The sequence below is a fragment of the Oncorhynchus mykiss genome, chromosome 17, assembly GCF_057628025.1.
Source record: "Oncorhynchus mykiss isolate SJ-2025 chromosome 17, ASM5762802v1, whole genome shotgun sequence".
NCBI lineage: Eukaryota > Metazoa > Chordata > Actinopteri > Salmoniformes > Salmonidae > Oncorhynchus > Oncorhynchus mykiss.
The window spans coordinates 51525280-51550189 of NC_143038.1; the positions used below are offsets into that span (position 1 = coordinate 51525280).

Below are 24910 nucleotides of genomic sequence, written 5' to 3' on the forward strand. Positions count from 1 at the left end.
TTGTCTGTTATCTGACATCATCACCACTGATTAACATGCATCTGACCTGCAAACAGATGCCTCTATTTTTCTTATCCAACTGAAAATCATAGCAACAGGGATAAATAAGTCAGACCTTGCATATAACCAAAAAAGAAACATAATCGGTCTGTTCTAGTTTCTGAATGGCATGAGTAGCTACTGTGTGCTTGTTTATTGTGAATAACACTAATCCAGTCCACATACATTTGAGTCAAGGAGTATACTGCTTTTTACATATTCAGTCTTGCTTAATTCACAGGTCTAATCAGTGGGGGAAATTATCATATCCTTTTTTCCTATCAACAGATTACATTACAGTGACACAGTAACACCTGTAACTCACTGGATTCAATGACCATACAATCTTCCCTAATGACTGGCATGAACTCTCCAGGTACTGTAACATAATATCCATCCCTTTTAGTTGCCCAGAGTGTCCCTTTATTGGGTGGACTTTTAATCCATTGCAAAACTCACACTTAGAAACATATTTTCTTATTGACACAGACAGACACATACCAACACACCAAGAAACCCACAACACATACAGCACACAATCACTCACACACTAACTCTACCACACATTATCCTACTGCAGGGGCACCCATTTTCCCAGCCTGGCAGATGTCACTGATGGCTGTGGCAGTTAATCCAAGATCCTGGTTCCTGAGTTTGATACAAGCAGGATTTAGCCATGGCCATGATATCAACACCTGTCAGGATGCTGCAGTGATCTTCCAAACACACACAGAGCAACTGCACAGGAATACTGTACATTTTCGTTCTGCTAAAAGAGGGTAAAGACCTACCCGGAATCCAGATTTGTGGTAAGCTCATGCAGAATTGATGGGTTTGGATGTTTTATGGACATGAATAGTTATTTATTTAATAGTTATTTAATAGTCATATTTATTTTTCTTGTTGTAAGACACCAACAACCTTAGATAAAGTTGTTACTTTATCTAAGGTTGTTGGTGTCTTACAACAAGAAAGGTTTGTTGCCGTAATGTTTGTCATGAAAAAAGGTCTGTATGGTTATATTTCATAATCTAGAAAAATATATTATATTTGTTATATAAATTGTGTTCATTTATTGGATGTAGTAGATGGATGTTTATTCAATGCATTTCATATTATGTTTGATACACGTGTACATGATGATAAACAGTGCATGATGTAGACTTTTAAAATATGTTTTTATCTAAAATAACAAAAACAATGTCGTCTGTGTTTAAAGAAATGTACACTATACAGGGAACATTTCAGTCAGTGCAGCAGTCGGAGGTTGATTTACATTTTCATTTGAGTAATTTAGCCAATGCTCTTATAATTCAAAGGATCATGTGGTTATTATTCACATAGTATATTTTTGCTATACGTTTTGACAATCAGTATACTGTCTTGAACATTTAGGTTGGATAATGTGAAAGTGCACACAGACATGAATAGATTTAGATTAAAATGCAAATTAAAGTTAATCAGATAGCCAGTCTGAATAAAACATTGTACATTTAGCATGCTGGTGTACTCATGTTTGCCAAATGAGGAGTGAACATTTCAAGGCATTTATTATGGATTGTCAAAGGCATTTTGCCAGGAGAAAATGTAAATCCAACTAAACGAAGATTGAAACTATGTGAGTTGATTAATAATTATACAATAATAAATAAAAAAAAAACATGTTTCTAGAAAGTAAAACACACTATAGAACCTACTTTTGCCATCACAAATCAGTAAACTTATAGAAGCATGTCTTGTCAGCGACTCAGTTATTGACGGTTAATGAGACATCACTAAAGCATGAATTCATAGTTTCATAGAATTAATTTAATAGTGGGTACATTACTTTATGAACAATGTTTAATGGCATGGACCTCTTGACACTGGACACTTTGCAGCTAGAAAGAAAGTGCTTAGCATTCCTTTGTAAACATCCCATCACATGGCTTCTGTGGGCTATTCTTCTCAACAGCATGAATACGGTTATGTGAGATTGTGTGCACATGTCCTGTTCATCATATTTCCTTGTAGGAATAGACCTAAGCCTCTCAGTGAGCAGAGCTCTACTCACTTCGCATTCAATTGGAATGCAAAGCATGATCTGTGAATCACGTCAGTTAAACAAACAACAGTATCTGAAGTGTTACTTTTAAATCTGAACTTTTGATCAAATTGTATGCTGTCGATGTTACATCATTAAGACATCATATACTGTAACTTCGCTGCTGCCAATCCTGCATGCACGGTAATTGTGTAAACATTATGTATAACTAAATTATTATAGAGGGGCTCACCAAGACTAAACGATTCCTTTGGATATGAGCTGAGAGGCTCAAGTAGAACATCTTTAAGATACATTATTGAACACCTTAAAAATACAGACTAAAAGGCACTGGAGAGGAATACATTTCAAGCAATGCCTGGACAGTGTAAGTAGTTAAACCAATATCGGCCATCAACAGGATTTCATGCTGAATTGGAGACAAGTCTCAACTGTTCAGTGCGGTAGGCTATGTGTTTTATTGGCAAGCACAAGATGTATCAAAAGCCCTTTATTTGTGCATATAACCTAATTTATTCCAATGTGAATCATCCCATCCCAGCCTGTTGATACTGTATGTGTGCGTTGATATGTGAGACAAACAAGAAGTTACCTTGCTGCTGTACCTTTTTTTGTATATGCTTCATGAACATGTCAACCTGAAGGGTCATTTTGCTGCCTATCATTTACAGGATTCAACAAATATTAAAGTACAAAATGTTGCAAGCTTGTTTTGCAACTAATTTAGAAACTCGAACAAACTGTCCATATCACACCCAATCACTCAATACATGAAGCTGTATTATATAATATGACTCGTACCTCAGAGTCATAATGTTGTTGAATTATACGCCTTGGTTTTGTGAGCCCCGAGTTCCACCTAAAAATATTCGCTTGAAAATAATAGTGCATCTGGTTAGCACTCAAACATGTCATTTACCAGTTTTACCTCAGATAAATGTTTTCAATGGCTTCATTTTAGAAGACAATCCAAAGCCAAAAGAGGAAATTAATGAAAGAAGGGTTGACCTATGGTGCCATTATGAAACCTGCATTATTAACAACAGGGGTGTTTATCAACAGTATGTTAGCACCTGGGAGCTGTTCTATGCCGAGACATAAGTTCAGTTCTTTCTGTAAGCTTGACAGCTTGGAGCAATGTCTGGAGTGACTTTGTCAGCTACAGTATAATTATAATATTCTCATGGCAGACTGCACATATGCACTCTTCACACTTTCAGGGGAAAAAAAAGATGTCTAGACGAGATGTCTTCAGAGGGGTTGGGTTAAATGCAGAAGACACAATTCAGTTGAATGCATTCAGATGTACAACTGAGTAGTTATCCCCCTTTCCCTTTCAATGTTCACTTTGATAAGGCCTGCCTTACTATATTTTTATTTTTTGCATATTTAATCTGCTCTGTTTTCCAATGTTTTTTTATTGGATGTCTTGAATGATTTATAAAAAATGATCCTCTAAATGTCTTGCCATACACCTACGTTAATGTACTGTACATCCATCATACAAGTGATATAGTGATGTCTTTACTTGATATCTCTCCTTCATAAAAGATCCTGACATCCTTTCATGTTTCTTGCACATGAGTAATGGGGAAGACAGGCAGTAAAGTCCTGAGAGAGATGTCTATGGATGGAGTTCAGCCTCAGCAGGTAACGGCTTATACACAACATTACACACACTCACACATACTTACACTGACACCACACCACAACACACATACTACATACGCCCACACACACACAACACATGCACACATGCATACTGATGCCACACACACGTGCACACGCACACACATACTTTCACACTCACCACATACTGCACTCTACTGTCTTTTATATATTCTGTTGCCTAGTCACTTAACCTCTACCTACAGTATATGTACATAGCTACCGCAATTGCCTCATACATCGACTCCACACTGGTACTCCCTGTATATAGACATGTTATTTTTACTCATTATTGTTATTCATTATTCACTCTGTATTATTTGATTTAAAAAAAAAAACATCTTTATCTTTAACTGTGCATTGTTGGAAAGGGACCTGTATGTCTCACTGTTGTTTACGAAGCACGTGACAAATACAATTTGATTTGACTTCCTTAATGGGAGACTGCAGGTCATGTGTGTGTATGCGCTGGAGCTTATCTGATTGTGCGCCGCTTACTCACCACAACTCTGTCCAAATGGGACAGCTGCTTGTTCCACAGCCATCAGCTGGTTATGCAACCAGGATCAACTCCAGCTAACATGTTCTTTCTCTCTGTAGCATTAGTCCTATGTATATCAGAATACATTACTGGGCCTCCAATAGTTCACAGCCTTCCACAGCTAATAAAACAGGCATAATCTAGCTGAATGTAGAAATACAGAATGATTCACTTCAAATGTGATGAAACTTAAGTCCCCTCTATGAAAGAGATGGTAATCGCTGAGGAAGACACGTTTTTGATATCGATTATTATATAAGTTCTACCTTTTTCTAAACCTTGAGAAGTGCTTGAAATCTTTGATTTCTACTTACTCTCTTAGGAAAGCTCATTCCCTGTTTGATCAAATCAGATCAAAACAATTCTATATTTAATTAAAACATCCAATCCATTTAAACATTAAAGGAAAGGTTAAACAATTACAAATACATTTAAATAGATACAACCAGGTAAACATGAATTCCTAATTGATTACAAGCACATTCATTATTTTATTGATTATTGAGTCTAATGCAAACACAAACTCCATTAATTCTCCCCCATCTCCCCCCAGCAGGCTCAGGCCCACAATTGGCCCACTGACACCCGATACAATGATCTTAGACCTGAGCCACATGAAGAAATCAATTAATGAATCATAGCCATGGAACACATATTCTATGCAAAGTTGTACTTTAAAGGATGCAGCCCATGTGTACAGTGTGTGTGTTGCGTGACTGTTAGCTATGGGAAATAGCAAGAGAATTGTATTCCTTCCTAGACTGTCTCAGTCAGTGTCCTCTGTTAACATATTAGTCCACTGGAGCGCTCTAACTTTGTGTGCCCATGTGATTTTCCTTGTCAACTCATGTTTCTGCTAAAGGTGCCTCATAAGGCCAACATGCCCTCCTCCTGTAAGGGTTGAGTAGACACCATGTTTTTCAGAAGGGACTTGGTAGGTCCCAAAAGTGGTGCAAACGGGACTGAAGTGAACTGATTTGTGGGGGATTAGAGATTAAGATTTCCCCTCCCGCTGAGATGGGCTTTAGTGGAGTAAATCTGTGGATTATGATGTCAGAGGCCCGTGGTTGTCGGAGAGGAAATGTTATTGTCAGAGGGGTGCCGATGGCCAGGATTATGGAATTGTCAGTGAGGAGATATAGGAATGGGAAGCCATGTCTGTGCCATACCCCTGTACAGTAAAACCTCCAGGGAAGAACATCAACCACTATTGGAATTTGTGAGTTGTCTCTCCACGATGCTGAGTGCATTGTTCAGATGCTGATTCAGTGAGAGAAAGATAGTTTTATTATATTTTGCCTACCTTTTAAAGCATCAAGTGGTAAGTAGTCTTGGTTGTGATTGCTATCTAAATTGTGTATGTAGATCAGCAAGTTAGCTCACTAATGTTATGAAAGTACATTTGCCATATTATCAAACCCTTCATTTCTCAGCATCTCTTAGCATTCTAAAGGCCCATCCCTAACCGTGCGCGCGCGCGTGTGTGTGTGTGTGTGTTTTAGCCTTCCCCGGCTGCTGCTATAGAGGGGCTCACCAAGACCAAGAAGATGAAGGTGAAGTGGACTCAGCTGGGCATGGTGTTCTTCCTGTTGCTCTCTCTGGTCATGACAGGATGCTTCCTCTGGCAGTACCAGATCCCAAAGTTACTGCCAAGTAAGGCTCACTCCCTGCATTCAACCTTGTTCAAGAAAACATAGAACCAAAGTAAAAACAATGGCAGGACATGAAGCAATTCAACATATTATACAGTGAACAGCGTTGATTCACTCTAAACACTTCAGCCTGTCAATCTCTTGTGGCTTTGTTATATTGTATCTGAGGTAAATGGGTTAAGATTAATCAGAGCTTATAATTATACCAGTAGCTCCTGCTTCCCCTGCATTAACGTTGACTCATACAATAGGTGATTTTGCACACAAAGAACCTGTAGAAATCAAGGAGGAAGTCCATTGTTTCAGGGAAAAAGGTTCCAACACACATGGCAGTTCTTGCTTCAGAATGGATTTATTTGCCTGAGACCCATATGAGGCTAACCACTAGGCAAAAACTGGTTGAATCAACTTTGTTTCCACCTAATTTCAACCCCAAAACCCAAAGTGATGACGTTGAATCAACGTGAAAAACTAATTATATTTGCATAAGTCATCATTGTGAGGGCATTTTGTATTTATTTCACCAAACTTTTAACCTAAATTCAATGACATGGTGACATGTTTTGCTGATTTAACATTGAATTCACAATAGTTGACAACTAAACCAAATGTAAATCAAAACTAGACATTGAACTAACGTCTGTGTCCTGTGTCTGAGGTGTGATCTGAAATCCAATTAGCTGTTTTCTGTGGGTGGTGAATAGATTAGAATGTTAAAGACAGACTGTGCTCACAGGGAACCAACCTACTGGAGTGCTGAAGGTGTGATCAGCCAGAGATGCTACTGTACTGCATTTTCCTCCTGTAACAATAGGGGTCCCATTAAGATGCCACATCTGTACTTTCTCCTTTATTTCTTCTTTGCTAAAAGTTTCTGTTGCAACAATTTGAGAAAGTAATATTATGGGGACATATAAAATGTAATCAATGGTTCAAATTTAGCGGTCTTTAGTTGCATTCTTTAACTGAAGGGCTGCTTCTTACACATGTATTAATTCAGTAGCACACCATGCCTGTATGATCTGGTACTGGATCAGAACATACTCTAGGCCTAGGGGCCTGTTTACTATAGTAATTCTATGAACTATAAAGACTAGATCAAATACTGTGTAGTTAGTTAAATGAAAGTCTCCTTTAACTGATCATTCAAAATTCATAGTGTGTTCAGAATGAATCACCTTCATGGCACTTAATTTCCCCTTCTTCTGTCTCTCTGCCAGATGAGAGCATGGGAGGCAATGCCAAATCAGAACGAATGTGCCCACGCTTCCCTGAGCCTCTCCCCCTTGAGCACCCTATCCCTACTCTGAAAGAGGCACTGGAAAAGGTAAGAGCTCCCTTGGGCCATTCACAGACTATCCACATTATGCTCATGTCCAACTAAGAACAGGGAACATGTGTTAGTGATGCTTGACAACAGTTGCCTGGACATGAGGGGCTGTATTAACATGCAGAGAAATATAATTGATAAAGAAAGTGTCCTTTTGCATGAAGCCTCTGGCAACAGATGTGGACGTGACCAGTTCCTGGATTGATATTATTCAGTCAGTGAAGGGCATTTGACAACAGTCCTATCGGTCCCAGCACATCTCCATACAGATGTAGGATCTTAATTTGATCACCCAGTTGCAGGAGAACTTTACTGCAATGCAGGACATTTTAAACTTGTAGTGTATTTTATGTTTAAAAAGTGTTTTCATTACCACTTAGAAATTTCAGACCTGATTTTTGCTTAAAAAAAAATATTCAATCACTACAAAAATGTCCATTAATTATAATCCACCCAATAATTCACATTTCCTGTTGCTGCAGGATTGTTCTCCTGCTGTAGCAAACTGGCTCAAATTGAGAATCTGTACAGCAATCTGCTGTACAGCAGCAGTCTGTTATGGATGAGATTACATTTCCATTGGACATTAACAATGTCCTCAGAATGATAAAAACACATTACAACTCCTTATATCTTTTATACAGAACAGAAGATTGACCATGTAAAAACAGAGTATCTCAGCATCTGCCAAACCTTGACATTGAAATCACTTCCATCACAACAAATCAATAGGCAGTATTTTTGTCCACAGAGTGCCTTCAAATCTTTCATACCCAACTTTGAACTTTTGAACTTCTTGTTTACTGAAACTACTGTAGAACTATGAATATTATTCGATATACAGTAAATACTGATATGTTCTCACTCAGGTGGACACACTGCTGCGCCAAATCATCAATCCTACTAGTCTTCCCTCTTTGTCGGCCATTGTGATTTTCAACAACACCGTTCTGTGGACTGGTAACTTTGGCAAGAGGAACAGAAGTGACCCACTCTCAGCTCCTCCCAATGAGTACACCATATACAGGCGAGCAGCATAGATCTCAGGGCTTTTTTGGGCCCTAAAGGGGATGACAAAGCCAGGTCTGTTTATGACTCAAATCATCACATGGTTAAGACTCCTACAACGTTGAAGCTTGTGGTGTTGATGATAAGCACCCTTAGCCCTTTCTTATGCATTTCTCGATTCAGGGACATGCGTGTAGTTCTGTTGTCCATATGTATGACGTACTACAGTACGTGCTCAGAGCATGTGAATTTCCCATCAGTCGAAGCTGCCTTACTGCTCTTAAAAAAGGCCTAAATGTAACATGTCAATCAGCCTCTGATACAGTTAGCCACTACACCACTATGGAGTCTTTTAGCACCATGGGTCCTGTAGCTGTGGGTATTCTCACTTCAGAGTACAGCTGTCATTACTGACCAACAGAAGTCTGCATTCCCTGATGCTCAACTTCCAGTTATGTGTATTTTGCTAACTCTAACCATATGTGGTAGATAAATAATGCAGGCTTTTCAGTCTTTTGTGTGGTATTGTACAGGCTTGTGCAGGGATTTTTATGTAACTGCGCCAATCATTCTATTCTCTTGCCGATAGAGATACTGTCATAGCGTTTATTGTTGAAACACCTACAATCCGAGGGGAAGTGACATTCAGGGGAAGTAACATTGAGAGGAAGAGGGAAAATAACATTGCTATGTATCAAAGTATAGGTACAATTTCTCACCCTGGTTACACTCATACAATACCATTCAAACGTTTGGGGTCACTTAGAAATCCCCTTCTTTTTGAAAGAAAAACTTTTTTTTTTAAATAACCATTAAAATAACATCAAATTGATCAGAAATACAGTGTAGACATTGATAATGTTGTAAATGACTATTGTAGCTGAAAACGGCAGATTATTTATGGAATATCTACATAGGTGTACAGAGGCCCATTATCAGCAACCATCACTCCTGTGTTCCAATGGCACATTGTATTAGCTAATCCAAGTTGATAATTTTAAAAGGCTAATTGATCATTAGAAAACCCTTTTGCAATTATGTTAGAACAGTTGAAAATGGTTGTTCTGATTAAAGAAGCAATAAAACGTGCCTTCTTTAGACTAGTTGAGTATCTGGAGCATCAGCATTTGTGGGTTCAATTAAAGGCTCAAAATGGCCAGAAACAAAGAACTGTCTTCTGAAACTCGTAAGTCTATTCTTGTTCTGAGAAATGAAGGTACTCCATGCGAGAAATTGCCAAGAAACTGAAGATCTCATACAACGCTGTGTACTATTCCCTTCACAGAACAGCACAAACTGTCTCTAACCAGAATAGAAAGAGGAGTGGGAGGCCTCGGTGCACAACTGAGCAAGAGGACAAGTATATTAGAGAGTCTAGTTTGAGAAACAGATGCCTTACAAATCCTCAACTGGCAGCTTCATTAAATATTACCCGCAAAACTCCAGTCTCAAGGTCAACAGTGAAGATGCGACTCCGGGATGCTGACCTTCTAGGCAGAGTTCCTCTGTCAAGTGTCTGTGTTCTTTTGCCCATCTTAATATTTTCTTTTTATTGGCCCGTCTGAGATATGGCTTTTTCTTTGCAACTCTGCCTAGAAGGCCAGCATCCCGGAGTCGCCTCTACACTGTTGACGTTGAGACTGGTGTTTTGTGGATACTATTTAATGAAGCTGCTAGTTGAGGACTTGTGAGGCGTCTTTCTCAAACTAGACACTCAAATGTACTTGTCCTCTTGCACAGTTGTAAAATTTGGCAGCAAGGCAATACCCCCAAGCACACATCAAATTCCACAAAGAAATGGTTACATTTTGCAATGGCCACAGATGAAGGGTATCAAATATTTTCAAAGTTTCTGTCTGGAGGAATGGTCTAAAATCCCTCCCAATGTGTTCTCCAGTCTCATAAAACATTTTAGAAAAAGGCCCAGTGGTGTTATTCTCACAATGGAAGGGTGCTGGAGTTTTGAAAACAGGGGTACCAATAATGTTGACCCCTATCTTTTTGAGAAAAACTAGTTCTCTGAGCAATTGTATTTGTATAAAATAACAATTTCCCCATTTATATACATATTTTATTTAACAGTATTATATTACTTAATTTATAGTATTTTTTGTTAATATTAGGCTCAAGGCTGCCAATAATTTTGGTCATGACTATCATGAGGGGGTAGAGCATCATGATACAGTCACTGAGAATGATAGCGGATAATATTGCTACTCCTATTTGCCATCTCTTCAATCTAAGCTTACAAAAAAGTGTGTGTCCTCAGGCCTTGAGGAAGCAAAAGTTCTGATACCCAAGAATAGTAAAGCACCCTTACTGGCTCAAATATCCGACCAATCAACCTGTTACCAACCCTTAGTAAACATTTGGGAAAAAATGTGTTTGACCAGATACAATGCTATTTTACAGTAAATAAATTAACATACTTTCAGGGAAGGGCATTCAACCTGCACTGCACTTGCACAAATGACTGATGATTGGCTGAGAGAAATTGATAATAAAAAGATTGTAGGAGCTGCTTTGTTAGACTTCAGTGCAGCTTTTGACATTATCGATCGTGGAAAAAGGTATGTTATGGCTTTACACCCCCTTCTATATTGTGGATTGAGAGTTACCTGCCTAACATAACACAGAGGATAATAATGACCTGTGTCACGTTGGTATGAAGGGTCGGGATGCAGGCGCAGGAATGCGTAATAGTTTTTTTATTATACCCCAAATTACAAACATAAGTAAATTACCTTTGAATTCGTCCCAGTGTAAAGGCGACGAAGACCGAACAAACACTATACAGAACACAGGGTTGAAACCCAAACAAAAGAGCGAGGAGTAACTCGAATAAATAACACAAGCGCACAATGATTAACACACGGGACGAAACCCGTAATCATCTGCGCAATACACAATGTCACGAAAGCCAAAACACACAGCGCAGGTACTCACACGAACCAACGGACATTGTAACAATAATCGTCAGGACAATGGTAAACCAAGGACACACTTATACAATTACTATTCACTGGGAATATGGGGCCAGGTGTGTGTAATGAAAGTTCCGGATGGATCGTGACAACCTGCCGCTGGCTCTGAGTAAAGTCACAAATCAAAGCTGAGAAGTCTGCTTCCTGATGGACTCCTGTGATTTAGGGGGTATACACTATCTTTAAATCTATGGAGGGTTGGAGGTGTTTCTATGGAATACTAATAAGCCATCGGGCATCCGGCGTTGCCGTTCATTCGAGATCATTGAAAGCTGTTACTGTATACTGCGTATGTTGCGCTCTCGTTGCGTCACGTCCAAAGGCAGCGTTAAAGCACAAGTATAGCAGAGGTAATATTTTTTACGGTTGAGGAGTGCATTCATTCTATCTTGTGAATTGAAATATAGAGAAATAAAATAGATTTTGGTTGCATGTGGCCTCCACTAGACACCAGTGGCTATTTTACTAAGATTTATGAAGTCAAGAAGCTACTAGCTAGCAGAAACTCTAGCTAGCTACATTGACTATATTCACAATGTAAACAAAAGCCACATGTAATTAGAGGATCATTTAGTACACCCACTAGCAACATTTTAAGAGTACTTGCGAAAAACTGGACCAAAGCTATTGTACTCACACACAATTGATGAATATGGTACAGTACAGTAGGGAAAGACAGAATAAAGATACTCATCCCCTTTTCTCCTCCGCTCTCAAAACAATGCACTCTGGCAACGCTTATAGTGGACTTGAAGTATTATGTGAACACTGCTGTAATTTTTCTGATCTGTGGTATGTTGCCATTTCAGCAATGAGTTTGAGCCTGAAATTGGCTTGAAAATGTGCCACCGGGATTCAATCTGAGAAGTGTTGTTGACAAGCCCATTGCACAATCTACAATTCATAGGCAATTTACTGATGTTTGTGGAGATCATATTCACAGTAAACTGTGTGTATATCGGTTTAAGCGTAAATTACTTGTAAAAGTCGAGTGCAGTGCTATTGCCAGCAATGCGCCTTTGATTGAATACTAACCTATGTCTTTAACTATGTATGGGCTATTCAGTCATTATGTTTTCATCTGTCTTGAGTGTTGTCAGCACGGGCCTTAAATAGATATGTAGCATGATGTTGTAATTTCAAACTCCAAACCCCTTAATGTCTGGAGTGCGATACAGAAATGTCTGGGCTATGAGGCAGAGAAAACGTTGTGAGGTTAAAAGCCTGAGTGTAGAAAGGTTTGGAGAGTGCATGTGAAAATGAAAGGATGTTAGGGTAAGCTCATCCTCTGAAAGGAAGAAAAGTACTCTATTAATTTGTGTGTGCTTGTCTTACTAATTGTTGAAATTATAAAAAAAAAAAAGTTTGGGGCAGAAATCAGGGTGATACAGTAGTAGTCAATTCCTGTTTGATGCCCTACAGGATTGCCAGCCTTTCCAAGATCTTCCCAACGCTGATGCTATACAGGCTGTGGGATGATGGGAAGATAACCTCTCTGGATGACCCTCTGGAGAAATATGTGGATAACTTCACCATTAAAAACCCTCTGGGCAAGTCACGGGACTCTGAGCTCAAGTACGTGACAGACGGCCTGATCTTCCTGGATAGTGGAGAGGTTCAGATCCGCTCCTCCTCTGTCACTCTGCGCAGGATGGCCAGCCAGCTCTCAGGTAAGATACAAACCTCATACTCCGCCCCTCCCACCCGGGATTGGAACTCATGTCATGCCGACCCATTCAAATACTATCAGGTGGAACAAGTTATGTGCCTAATGTACTCAGCTACAATGTTGAACAGTATCATGCTATTATTAGCAAAATATAAATTTTAATGTGATGTTCATGATCCTATTTATTGATTAAATTCAAATGCCACCACACCGCAAACTCTGGTCAGTCACCTCTAAGCAGGTTGCTGAATTGCCTTCTGAGGTGGTAAACACGTCTGATGTAACAGAAACGGTTTAGATTATCACTGCATCTGCTTATCATCAGAAATAGATCATGCGAAGGGCTAAGGGACAATGAGTCACACTCATTGATGGGCAACACCGAATTGAAAAAAAAAACTACAATACCTTGCTTTCAAACAGGTTTGATTTGATTATGTCAATATGAGGTTCACACTTTGATCATTGAGGCATGATGGTCAAACAATAATTCATAGAGGAGAGGATTCAATGTTTTAGACCAGACATTGACACGGAATTCTGAGCTGTACATTTAATTAAATGATCAGAGACAGTCCAAACAGATGACATGTTAGAGTAACATTTGAGGACCCTGTTTCGGTTCAAATTAATTGCAATTGGCTTGAGCTTCATTTAACATAGTAGCTAAATGAATGCATTTTCTTTTCTTTAGACGTAAACACTAACGATGTTGTGTTTTGTCAACTGCAGGTCTACCCAGAAGACTAAGAGCCACTAACCTGCTGTGGAAGGGGAAAACACAGGCTGCAGTGAATCTGCTGCAAGATGATGTCCTTGTTGCAGACCCTGGCACCAAGTAAGACCTTAGTCATTCCCATCATTCCCAGAATTATAATCATTCAAATGTTGTGTGTGTCCTTGTGCCATTTAAAACTCACTCAATATTTGCATTTTGTAATATAATGGAACCTACAGTTGAAGTCGGAAGTTTACATACACCTTGGCAAAATATTTAAACTCAGTTGTTCACAAATCCGTACATTTAGTCCTAGTAAAAATTACCTGTCAGAATGTGAAATGTCAGAATAATAGTAGAGAGAATTATTTATTTCAGATTTTATTTATTTCATCACATTTCCAGTGGGTCAGAAGTTTACATAAACTCAATTAGTATTTGGTAGCATTGCCTTTAAATTGTTTAACTTGGGTCAAATGTTTTGGGTAGCCTTCCAAAAGCTTCCCACAATAAGTTGGGTGAATTTTGGCCCATTCCTCCTGACAAAGCTGGTGTAACTGAGTCAGGTTTGTAGGCCTCGTTCCTTGCATATGTTTTTTCAGTTCTAACCACACATTTTCTATAGGATTATAGGACCTTGACTTTGTTGTACTTAAGCCATTTTGCCACAACTTTGGAAGTATGCTTGGGGTCATTGTCCATTTGGAAGACCCATTTGCGATCAAGCTTTAACTTCCTGACTGATGTCTTGAGATGTTGCTTCAATATATCCACATAATTTTCCTTTCCTCATGATGCCATCTATTTTATGAAGTGCACCAGTAACTCCTGTAGCAAAGCACCCCCACTGGAACTGTGAGACAGTGAATTATAAGTGAAACAATCTGTCTGTAAATAATTGTTGGAAAAATGACTTGTGTCATGCACAAAGTAGATGTCCTAACCAACTTGCCAAAGCTATAGTTTGTTCACAAGAAATATGTGGAGTGGTTGAAAAACTAGTTTTAATGACTCCGACCTAAGTGTATGTAATCTTCCGCCTTCAACTTCAATTTGCTTCACTCATTTGGATATAAATAGATGGCTCAGGTGTTTAATTACGTCACCCCTGTGGGCTGCATTGACCCTTCAGTCAATGCAGGGTCAATGCAGCAACACAGTGACTTCCCACTCTGCTGCTCTGTGTTTTGCAGATGCCACTACAGTAACCTAGCCTTTTCCTTACTGGCCCACGTCATGGCTGAGAAGGTGGTGGGCCTGGACTACCAGCGCTGGATCAATGATAACATCCTGGACCGGCTGGGGATGGAGGACACAGGCTTTGACTACACCCCAGGGATCCAAAGCCAGATGGCTGTGGGCGTCTACTCCAGTGGCCAGCCAGCCCCTCTGTATGACCTGGGTTGGTACCGCCCCTCAGGCCAGATGTTCTCCACTGCCGCTGACCTTGCCAAGCTGGCCATGATGCTGCTGGGGGCCTACCACCGCAAGCTCCTGGAGCCCGACACCCTGAAGATCATGCTGACCCCGCTGTACCGCTGTGATAAGGACTACTTTGCCAACCGCACCGGGACGCCTTGGGAGGTGAATGAGCAGCTGGGCTACGAGGTGCTGCGTAAAGACGGAGACCTGGATGGCTACTCAGCCACCTTCTCACTGGTGCCCAGGCTCAAGCTGGGCCTGGTGGTGCTGATGGCTGGCACTAGACCTCAGAACCAGGAGGTGGTGGCCAAGGCTTACAGTCACATCATACCCGCCATGGAGAGGGTGTTCCGGGAGGCCAAAAAGATCCTCATCCCTCCCCCTATTCCAGACCCTTACATAGGCTTCTTCACTTATGGAAACATCACCTTCTATGAGATCAAAGCTGGGGCAGACGGTGTTCTGATCATGCAGCAGTTTGGTCCCCAGATTGAGGACCTGATCCCAGAGAGATATCGGACAATCAAGCTGAACTACCTGGTAGACAGGGTGTTCAGGGTGGTATTTGAGAAGGAGTACCCCTGTGTTTTGCGGGTCAGCACTGCCTCAGTCTCCCTTGAGGCCCAAGACGGGCAGCTCTTTAACTTTTATGTGTTTGACAAGCGTGGTCTGTCCCCTGGCTTCGATGCACCAGGACTGAATACATACAATGTGATCCGGATAGCCCGTAGGCCGACTTTCTCAAACTAACTGAACTCATACAACTGAAAAGGCACATGTACATGTTGAATGAAGGTCCTTTTTTGGGTCTGTAGCCTATATTTAATAGGGATACTCTGAAATTAAAGAAAACATTGCTGTCAGACAGTGAGTAGTCTGTATCATGATGAATTGCAAAAGAAGGCACACAGACAGATTTTTTTTTTTTTTTTACCCATTGACGTCAACGTTTTTGATTTCTGTGTCAAATAATGGCATTGCAAATATTCATCCTTTTTATACATTTGATAACCTGACCTTAAACATACACTACATGACCAAAGGTATGTGGACACCTGCTTGTCGAAGATCTCATTCCAAAATCATGGGCTATAACATGGAGTTGGTCCCCTCTTTGCTACTATAACAGCCTCCACTCGTCTGAGAAGGCTTTCCAATAGATGTTGGAACATTGCTGCAGGGACATGCCACAAAAGCATTAGTGAGGTTGAGCACTGATGTTTGGCAATTAGGCCTGGCTCGCATTGGGCATTCCAATTCATCCCAAAGGTGTTCGATAGGGTTGAGGTCAGGGCTCTGTGTAGGCCAGTCAAGTTCTTCCACACCGATCTCGAAAAACCATTTCTGTACGGACCTTGCTTTGTGCATGGTGGCATTAGCATGCTGAAATAGGAAAGGGCCTTCCTCAAAGTTATACAGTACCAGTCAAAAGTTTGGAGACACGTACTCAAGGGTTTTTCTTTTTTTTTACCATTTTCTACATTGTAGAATAATAGTGAAAACATCAAAACTATGATATAACACATATGGAATCATGTAGTAACCAAAATAGTGTTAAACAAATAAAAATATATTTTAGATTTTAGATTCTTCAAAGTAGCCACCTTTTGCCTTGATGACAGCTTTGCACACTCTTGGCATTCTCTCAACCAGCTTCATGAGATAGTCACCTGGAATGCTTTCCCAACAGTCTTGAAGGAGTTCCCACATATGCTGAACACTTGCTGGCTGATTTTCCTTTACTCTACAGTCCAATTCATCCCAAACCATATCAATTAGGTTGAGGTTGGGTGTTTGTGGAGGCCAGGTCATCTGATGCAGCACTCATCACTCTCCTTCTTGATCAAATAGCCCTTACACAGCCTGAAGGTGTGTTTTGGGTCATTGTCCTGTTGAAACACAAATAGTCCCATTAAGCGCAAAGCAGATGGGATGATGTATCGCTGCAGAATGCTGTGGTAGCTATGCTGGTTAAGTGTGCCTTGAATTTTGAATAAGTCATAGACAGTGTCACCAACACCAACAAAGCAGCCCCACACCATCACACCTCCTCCTTCATGCTTCACGGTGGGAACTACACATGCAGAGATCATCCGCTCACCTGTCTCACGAAGACACGGCGGTTGGAACAAAAAATATCTAATTTTGACTCATTAGACCAAAGGACAGATTTCCACCGGTCTAATGTCCATTGCTCATGTTTCTTGGCCAAAGCAAGTCACTTCTTCTTATTGGTGTCCTTTAGTAGTGTTGTCTTTGCAGCAATTCGACCATGAAGGCCAGATTTACGCAGTCTCCGCTGAACAGTTGATGTTGAGATGTGTCTGTTACTTTAACTCTGTGAACCATTTATTTGGGCTGCAATCTGAGGTGCAGTTAATTGCCGATTTCTGATTCTGGTAACTCTAATGAACTTATCCTCTGCCACAGAGGTAACTCTGGGTTTTCCTTTCCTGTGGAAGTCCTCATGAGAGCGAGTTTCAGCATAGCGCTTGATGATTTTTGCTACTGCATTTGAAGAAACTTTCAGTTCTTGACATTTTCCGCATTGACTGATCAGTAATGATGGACTGTCGTTTCTCTTTGCTTATTTGAGCTGTTCTTACCATAATATGGACTTGATCTTTTTCTTTCATACACCAACCCTACCTTGTCACAACTCAACTGATTGGCTCAAACGCATTAAGAAGGAAAGAAATTCCACAAATTATCTTTTAAAAAGGCACACCTGTTAATTTAAATGCATTCCAATGTCAAGAGTGTGCAAAGATGTCATCAAGGCGAAGGGTGGCTTCTTTAAAGAATCTCAAATATAAAATATATTTTGATTTGTTTAACACTTTTTTGGTTACTACATGATTCCATATTGTGTTATTTCATAGCTTTGATGTCTTCACTATTATTCTACAATGTAGCGAATAGTAAAAAAAAATAAGAAAAATCCTTGAGTGAGTAGGTTGTCCAAACTTTTGACTAGTACTGTATAGTGCATTATATTGTACAGATGTAGTATTTTAATTTGAGCCAGTTTGCTACAGCAGGAAAATAATGTAATATAATTATGTGGATTGTAATTAATGGATTTGTTTGAGAGAGGTTGATACATTTTTCATTAGGGAAAATCAAGTCTGACATTTTAAAGTGTAAGTTACAAACTTCTGCTTTTTAAACCTGGAATACATAAGTTTCTTATCAACAAAAGAGTGACCAAATTAAGATCCTACATCTGTACACCTTTTACAGTTTTCTTTTTACCTTTATTTAAATAGGCAAGTCAGTTAAAGTACAATTTCTTATTTTCAAGGACAGCCTAGGAACAGTGGGTAACCTGCCCTGTTCAGGGGCAGAACGACAGATTTTTACCTTCGGTTACTAGTCGGACACTCTAACCACTAGGCTACCCTGCCGCCCTACACTGTATTGTGGCACAGTATTTCCTGTCTTTCCTGCACTATGCACATTGTTACTGTACTCTTATATTTGTCAGCTTGTCCTATCCTAACATTGCATTTGTAACAAAACAACATAATGTAAATATGGTATGCTGGCATCAATCAACACACTTCAATTGTAACACTGTCATTTGCATGTGGATGTTCATGTTTTTTTGCCCTATGAATCTCAAAGATGTCAAATGCACATTTCTACTGCAGTAAAAGATGGATTTATTTTAGTTTGTTATCAAATTATATCCTGATCATTTTTGACCCACGAAAAATCCATAAAATGTGTTCATACCAAACAAAAATAAACTCAGATTTTTAAATAGAGATCATGTTGGGTTTTGGCATAGATACCTTTTACAGTGTCTGTAGCCATACTGTAGAGTATACTGTATGTGAGAATAGACCAAAAAGTATGGGCTTAAAAGGGTGCTTTGGGATATAGTGGTATAGTTCCAGGAATGACTGTGTACTTCATCATCCCAATTCTGACTCATTTAAATCCTCCATATGAATAGATTCATGACAAATAGCAGTAGCTCATAAACTGACTCCTAATGAATAACCTAATGTGGCCCTATGGTTTGGCAGCTAGATTTTCTAATGTAATACTACGTAGGAGGGAAAACAGATCATTTTCAAATGGGTCTAGCCGAACACTATCGAATTTGAAACCCAAAATGAAAATGAAAGGTAATTCTCCAGGCCTCAGGTGCAGTGTGGTGGCAAGGATTGCATTTTGGAATAAGAGTTGGTTCCTATACTCTTAGATAGAAAGGGTTACAAAAGGGTTCTGCAGCTGTCCCCATAGCAGAGCCCGTTTTGGTTCTAGGTAGAACCCTTTTTGGTTCCAGGTAGAACTCTTTTGGGTTCCATGTAGAACACTGGGTTCTACATGGAACCCAAAAAGGTTCTACCCGGAACCAAAAGGGTTCTGTCTGGAACCAAAAGGGGTTATTCAAAGGGTTCTCCTATGAGGACAGCCAAAGAACCCTTTTTTGTTGTAGATAGCACCTTTTTTTCTAAGAGTGTAGAGTTCAATATCCAGTTGGAGAACACAATGTTAGCACACACCAAGGATGGAGCTATTCAATATGTTGTCGTATACACCAGAAAGAAAATGGCATTCATTACCCTCCAGTGAATGTTATGTGGCAGGCAAAGCTAAAAAATTTTTTTACAGAATAACAATTCATCCATAGAGGCTACCAGGAGGCTTCTAGGAATCTTTAATCAACTGTTCTAAGTTCTGTAATTGACTCTTATGATGGATTCTCTGCATTATTGACACTCTACAAGAACACAGTCTTGGCCCAGATGTGGGGCAGCAGGGAAATCAGGAACAACTTGCTGTGAAATCAGGATCAACTTTTGTAGAAGCCTCATCGTGGTTCCCATTATACTACTGCCACTTACACATTGATGGTCAAACAGACTACCGTTGTTGTTGCTGTTGTTGTTGTTAGGGTCTCCAAGAGACTCATACGATACATTCTCAATGTAATACACATTCTGTTGCAGACATTGTAAACAATTCATGAAATACTCATCAAGCAATTCATTCATGTTTTGCTGTTTTCACAGAAAGGCAATAATTATGAATTGATTTACAGTATATTTACATAAAATGTCTAGGTCAAAGGACAGCAGTGCTACATACGTACATTCAATGTCTTTGACAAGGAGAAATGGGGAAGTTTTGACATACACTCAATAAATTACGGGTTGGAATAGGTGGTTATGAAACACAAGGATGATAAATACTGTAACTGCAGTTCACATAGTCCATATATCACACAGATCAATATGAGAACACCAATCATATGGGATAATCAATCACTAGAGTTAATTATCAAGTGCAACCAAGTCTCTCATTTACATACCCCTAAATCAGTTGTTTTCGGATACATCTGTCTGCTATGAGGATTTATGTTGCTTTAATAACAGATCACAATTGAGTCCACAGATCACCTCATGAAATAATGATCATCCAGCTGTGCACAATGCATCATCTGCTCATTAGTCAAATCCACAGTCTGACAGAGGGCATCTACTACCACATGAAATATTAAATATGATTAAAAAGCAGTAGCAGTGAAGTCAGAGTCTACCACACAGGAATGTTCACATGTCAGTGTTGTGATCTCTGTGCTCCCAGTCCCAATTGGAGATAACAGGGGAGTGAGTGAGTTCTGGTCCCTGGGACTGGCCTGGGATTTAGGAACTGGGCCAGAGGGAACCAGCAGGATTTTGGCGAAGGGTGGGCAGTCTTTTCTAGAGGCGGTGTCTTTCGTATGTGTGCAGATAAGATCCCAGAAGCATTCCCGAAAGCGTGTGGAGAGCATGTTGTAGATAACGGGGTTGACTGCAGAGCTGAGGTAGAAGAGGATGCCGGAAAGGAGGTGCACACACTGGTACACAGTTTGGTTGAGGTCTGTCCAGACAGACCACTGCATGATGCAGCTCCACAAGAGCCGGTCGATATGGAAAGGCGCCCAGCAGATGGAAAACACCAGCACGACCACAGCTACATAACAGACAGCGACAAGAGGAGAGGGAGACCGAGAAGGAGGATGAATTAAGTGATGCAGAGAGAGGGAGGAAAGAGGGGAACAACAGGGTATCCTGTTCCCTGCAAGACCTGGTCCTCATGAAACTGAGACATTCTACTCATATAACTACTGACAGAAACTGGCCCACATTCACCATTTCACCATGAGATCATGTAGAGGGAGTTAAGGGCCTCTTGACAGCCAATTTTCCTGAAAGTAGAATGAGGAAAAAAGGAATTGCCTCCTCAATTCTCCAAGGAATATAAATCAATTATCTTTAGATAACTACTGGAGAGGAAATTAAAGTATTGTATGAACACTGCTACTTAAAACAAAGCTCCGCCATAGCTAAGAGATCAACATTCAGTGCAGAGACACTTCCCAAAATAGCAATGCCCTGTGTAAGAAGTGTCAAATGGGTACAAAGAATCATGCCATGGGTTTTCAGAAAGTTTTGTTTTTCGACCATGCCATTGCATTGTCGCAGATTAGATAATCTGGCCTAGTCTCAAATAAACAAACACTGCCAAGACATACAGGTAACTGCCAAAATAAAAGAAACACCAACATGTCTTAATTGGGTGTTGGGAACTCTATTGGAGGGATGCGACACCATTCTTCAACAAGAAATTCCATCATTTGCTGTTTTGTTGTTGGATGTGGACAATGCTGTCTCAGGTTCCAATCCAGACTCTTCCATAAATGTTTAATTGGTGTAAAATTTGGTGACTGATATGGCCATGGCTAACATCGTTGTCATGCTCATCAAATCATTCAGTGACCACTTGTGCCATGTGGATGGAGTCATTGTCATCCTATGGGGGCATAGTCATGGTATCCAAAATAATGGCTAACATAATGACCTGCCCAGCATATTTATACTTGACCCTAAGCATGATGGGATGTTAATTGCTTAATTAACTCAGGACCCGCACGTGTGGAAGCACCTGCTTTCAATATACTTTGTATACCTCATTTACTCAAGTGTTTCCATTATTTTGGTAGTTACCTGTACATCGACCTGGAAACCGATCAGATGCTCTTTATTATCAACATGAGAGAATTTTCTAAATTACAATATTATTATCACTAACACAGACTGCATAATATAAAATGTACAAGGGATGAACTTATCATTCAAAACCTTTATGGATATTACTACCAGAAAACAGTTTAAATGTCAAAATTGTGTTGACCATGGAAGACAGGCTTGTGACTGTGACAACGGAAATGGGCATGGAAATGGAATGCAGAACTTACCAAGCATCTTGGTGGCTTGTCTCCTACGCCCTCGCTCTACGTGGATTCTCCAGTTGGTGTTGGTGCTACAGTTCTTCCTCATCGTTCCCTGGGAAAGGTGTCGCTCCCTGCCCAGCTGGATGCCCATCACCAGGTACAGACCGCTCATCACCATCATGGGCACAATGTAGAAGCACGCAGTGGTGATCAGGATCACCAGGTTATAGATCCACGGGGCCCCTATCAAACTGCATATGGCTGACTCTGCCACCTTCTCCGGGAGATTCAAGTAGTAGATGCCATGCAGGGAGGTGTTGGGGATGGCACAGACCAGGGACACCACCCATACGGCACTGATGACATGCTTTGCATGCTTGTTGGTGGAGACATAGCGTATTTTTAGTGGATGGACCACGGCGATGTACCTCTCCGCACTCAGCACTGTCACATTTAGGATGGAAGCGAAGCAGACGGTCTCAAGGAGGAAGATCTTGAAGTAGCAGACTCCCTCGCCGAAAGGGAAGGGGTAGTTCTGCCACATGTCGTAGATCTCCAGGGGCATCCCAAAGAGGAGCACCAAGAGGTCCGACACAGCCAGGCTGAACAGGAACAGGTTGGTGGTGGTACGCATCTTCTTGTGTTTGGATATCACTGCGCATGTGAGAAGGTTGCCAGACACACCAAAAAAGAAGATGAGCAGGTAAACCAGGGTGATAGGGAGGAAGACGGGAGAGCGTTTCGGCCCTAGAAATTCCAGTAGGAGGTCCTCGATGGATTTGGTCCCAGAGTCATTTCCTGTGACGTTTAGCAATGTGATGTTACAGAACATGCCGTGCTGTTCTGAGATGTTGGAAAGAGAGTCCAGGCAGTACTTCTCCATTTCACAGTAGGGGCTTGTAAGTGGGAGTAGAGAGGAACAGGATCACTGGAGATGTCTGCACATCATTGCTCTGAGAGAAATTCCATACAGAGAGAAATACAACACCTAAAGAGTACCACAGCAACAACACAATTTTATATTACAGCATCCTGATTCTACATAAGATGATGTAAAAGCTCTCATATGTTGACTGACACAGCTCAGTAAAGTCTCACAAGAGATATATGTTTTGCACGATTAAGTCTTGACTAAAGGGCTGATCAGATTCCACTAGTTGTAACTGGGAATTATGAATTTACAGTACATCACAAATGCACACATTGCCTCTTACAGTGATAGTATGGTGGTAGTTTCACCAGTGTGTATTACATGAATACTGTAGTAAATCTTGTGTAGCCACATGTTTGTGCAATTATTTACCACATATTATGATTCCCATTTTTCAGTCATCTGTTCTAGCTAATTCAAATAAAAAATGATTCCTGCAATAACCAAGTCTTCAGTAGCACTTCGCACTGTGTGATAAACACATTCTAAATGCTTGGCAAAATCAAGTCTAATGTAAAAATGAAATAATTTTGTATTGCAGCAAAATTATGTGCTGTTGCTACAGTAATAGATGTCTCTATCACTTCATACATTTCAGAGCTGAGACATGAATGTTTCATTAGGCCTGTTAGTTTCTCTGCAGTGGGTGTCTCATCTTACTCTATAGGAGCAGAAGGCAGGGATACAGAGCTAGAGGGTGTGAAAATGAGCTTTGGAGCTTACCTGTGTTCCAATATGTTAATCTTTGGTGCCAGTAGCATAATTATCTGTGCACACTGATGAAACTGAACAGACTGTGCATAAAACTGGAAAGGCATTTTCATATGACTGCTACCCAGCACTCTCCTAAACAACAGTTCAGCCTATTTTACAGACTGCAATTAGCAGCAGGATCCTGATTTAAGTGCATCAAATCAATTCATAAAGAATACATCCAAACCCAACATACTGTACCCCACATAGGCTGCCTGCCTGTTCAAGAAATTAAACTTCAACTCCAAACTGACAGAAAATCTGAACTGAGCATAAAAGCAACACATGGGATAAAACAACATTCAGTCAATTTCATGAAATTTAAATGTTCAGAACTAAAGCACGTGGACATACAAATATATACATGTGTATCCTTTATCGCTTACGTCTTACACTTACTTAGAATTAACACTTCTTAATTGTATGCTCAGAAAAAGCAACCAACTTTGTTTTAGACTACCATTGTATAATGTCATTTGAGACATTTGTGTAGCTCAGTAGAATTTGAACACACCTTGGATTCCTGTTCACAGCTGCCTGAGATTGCGCTTGCTCATCATTTTAACACGTCGAAGGACAAAAGAAAATGTGCTCCTTCTTCAAAAAGTCTGGACATGCTTTTAAAGAATAACAGAAGGTGGTGAAAGGAGATGAGAGGAGTTATCCGCTGCTAGAAACTGCGCCTGTGAAAACTGCTCCTTAGGTACCTGAAGCAGAGGGCTGACGCACGTAGCGCATGCTCTAGAGAGTGGGTTTATTCATTTACTTATCGAACCATTTTATGTGCCTCCTACCAGGCAGGTCAATTGAAAACATTGTAATTTATGAATATGCTAATGACACCTGCTAACAACATTTGCACCAGTGGCGTGTATTCATGGATACCAAGGGAAGCCAGGCCCCCCAAAAAATTGACCAAG

The 24910-nt window shown here is 40.3% G+C and overlaps 2 protein-coding genes across 2 annotated transcripts; one reads left to right on the forward strand and one right to left on the reverse strand.

The window, feature by feature from the left end:
- The first annotated feature begins 3567 nt into the window (after positions 1–3567).
- On the forward strand, positions 3568–18016 carry LOC110493241 (beta-lactamase-like protein 1). Its single transcript, XM_090204312.1, has 7 exons — positions 3568–3733; positions 5795–5945; positions 7165–7271; positions 8144–8301; positions 12689–12936; positions 13668–13773; positions 14847–18016. The coding sequence occupies exons 1-7, from the start codon at positions 3671–3673 to the stop codon at positions 15823–15825; spliced, it is 1812 nt and encodes a 603-aa protein (XP_090060438.1). The 5' UTR covers positions 3568–3670; the 3' UTR covers positions 15826–18016.
- A 2376-nt stretch (positions 18017–20392) lies between these two features.
- On the reverse strand, positions 20393–24698 carry nmur3 (neuromedin U receptor 3). The gene is made up of 2 exons (XM_021570504.3): positions 22331–24698; positions 20393–21045 (listed from the first exon to the last, which is right to left on the reverse strand). Exons 1-2 carry the CDS (start codon positions 23187–23189, stop codon positions 20597–20599), a joined length of 1308 nt encoding a protein of 435 aa, XP_021426179.2. The 5' UTR covers positions 23190–24698; the 3' UTR covers positions 20393–20596.
- Positions 24699–24910: the final 212 nt, after the last annotated feature.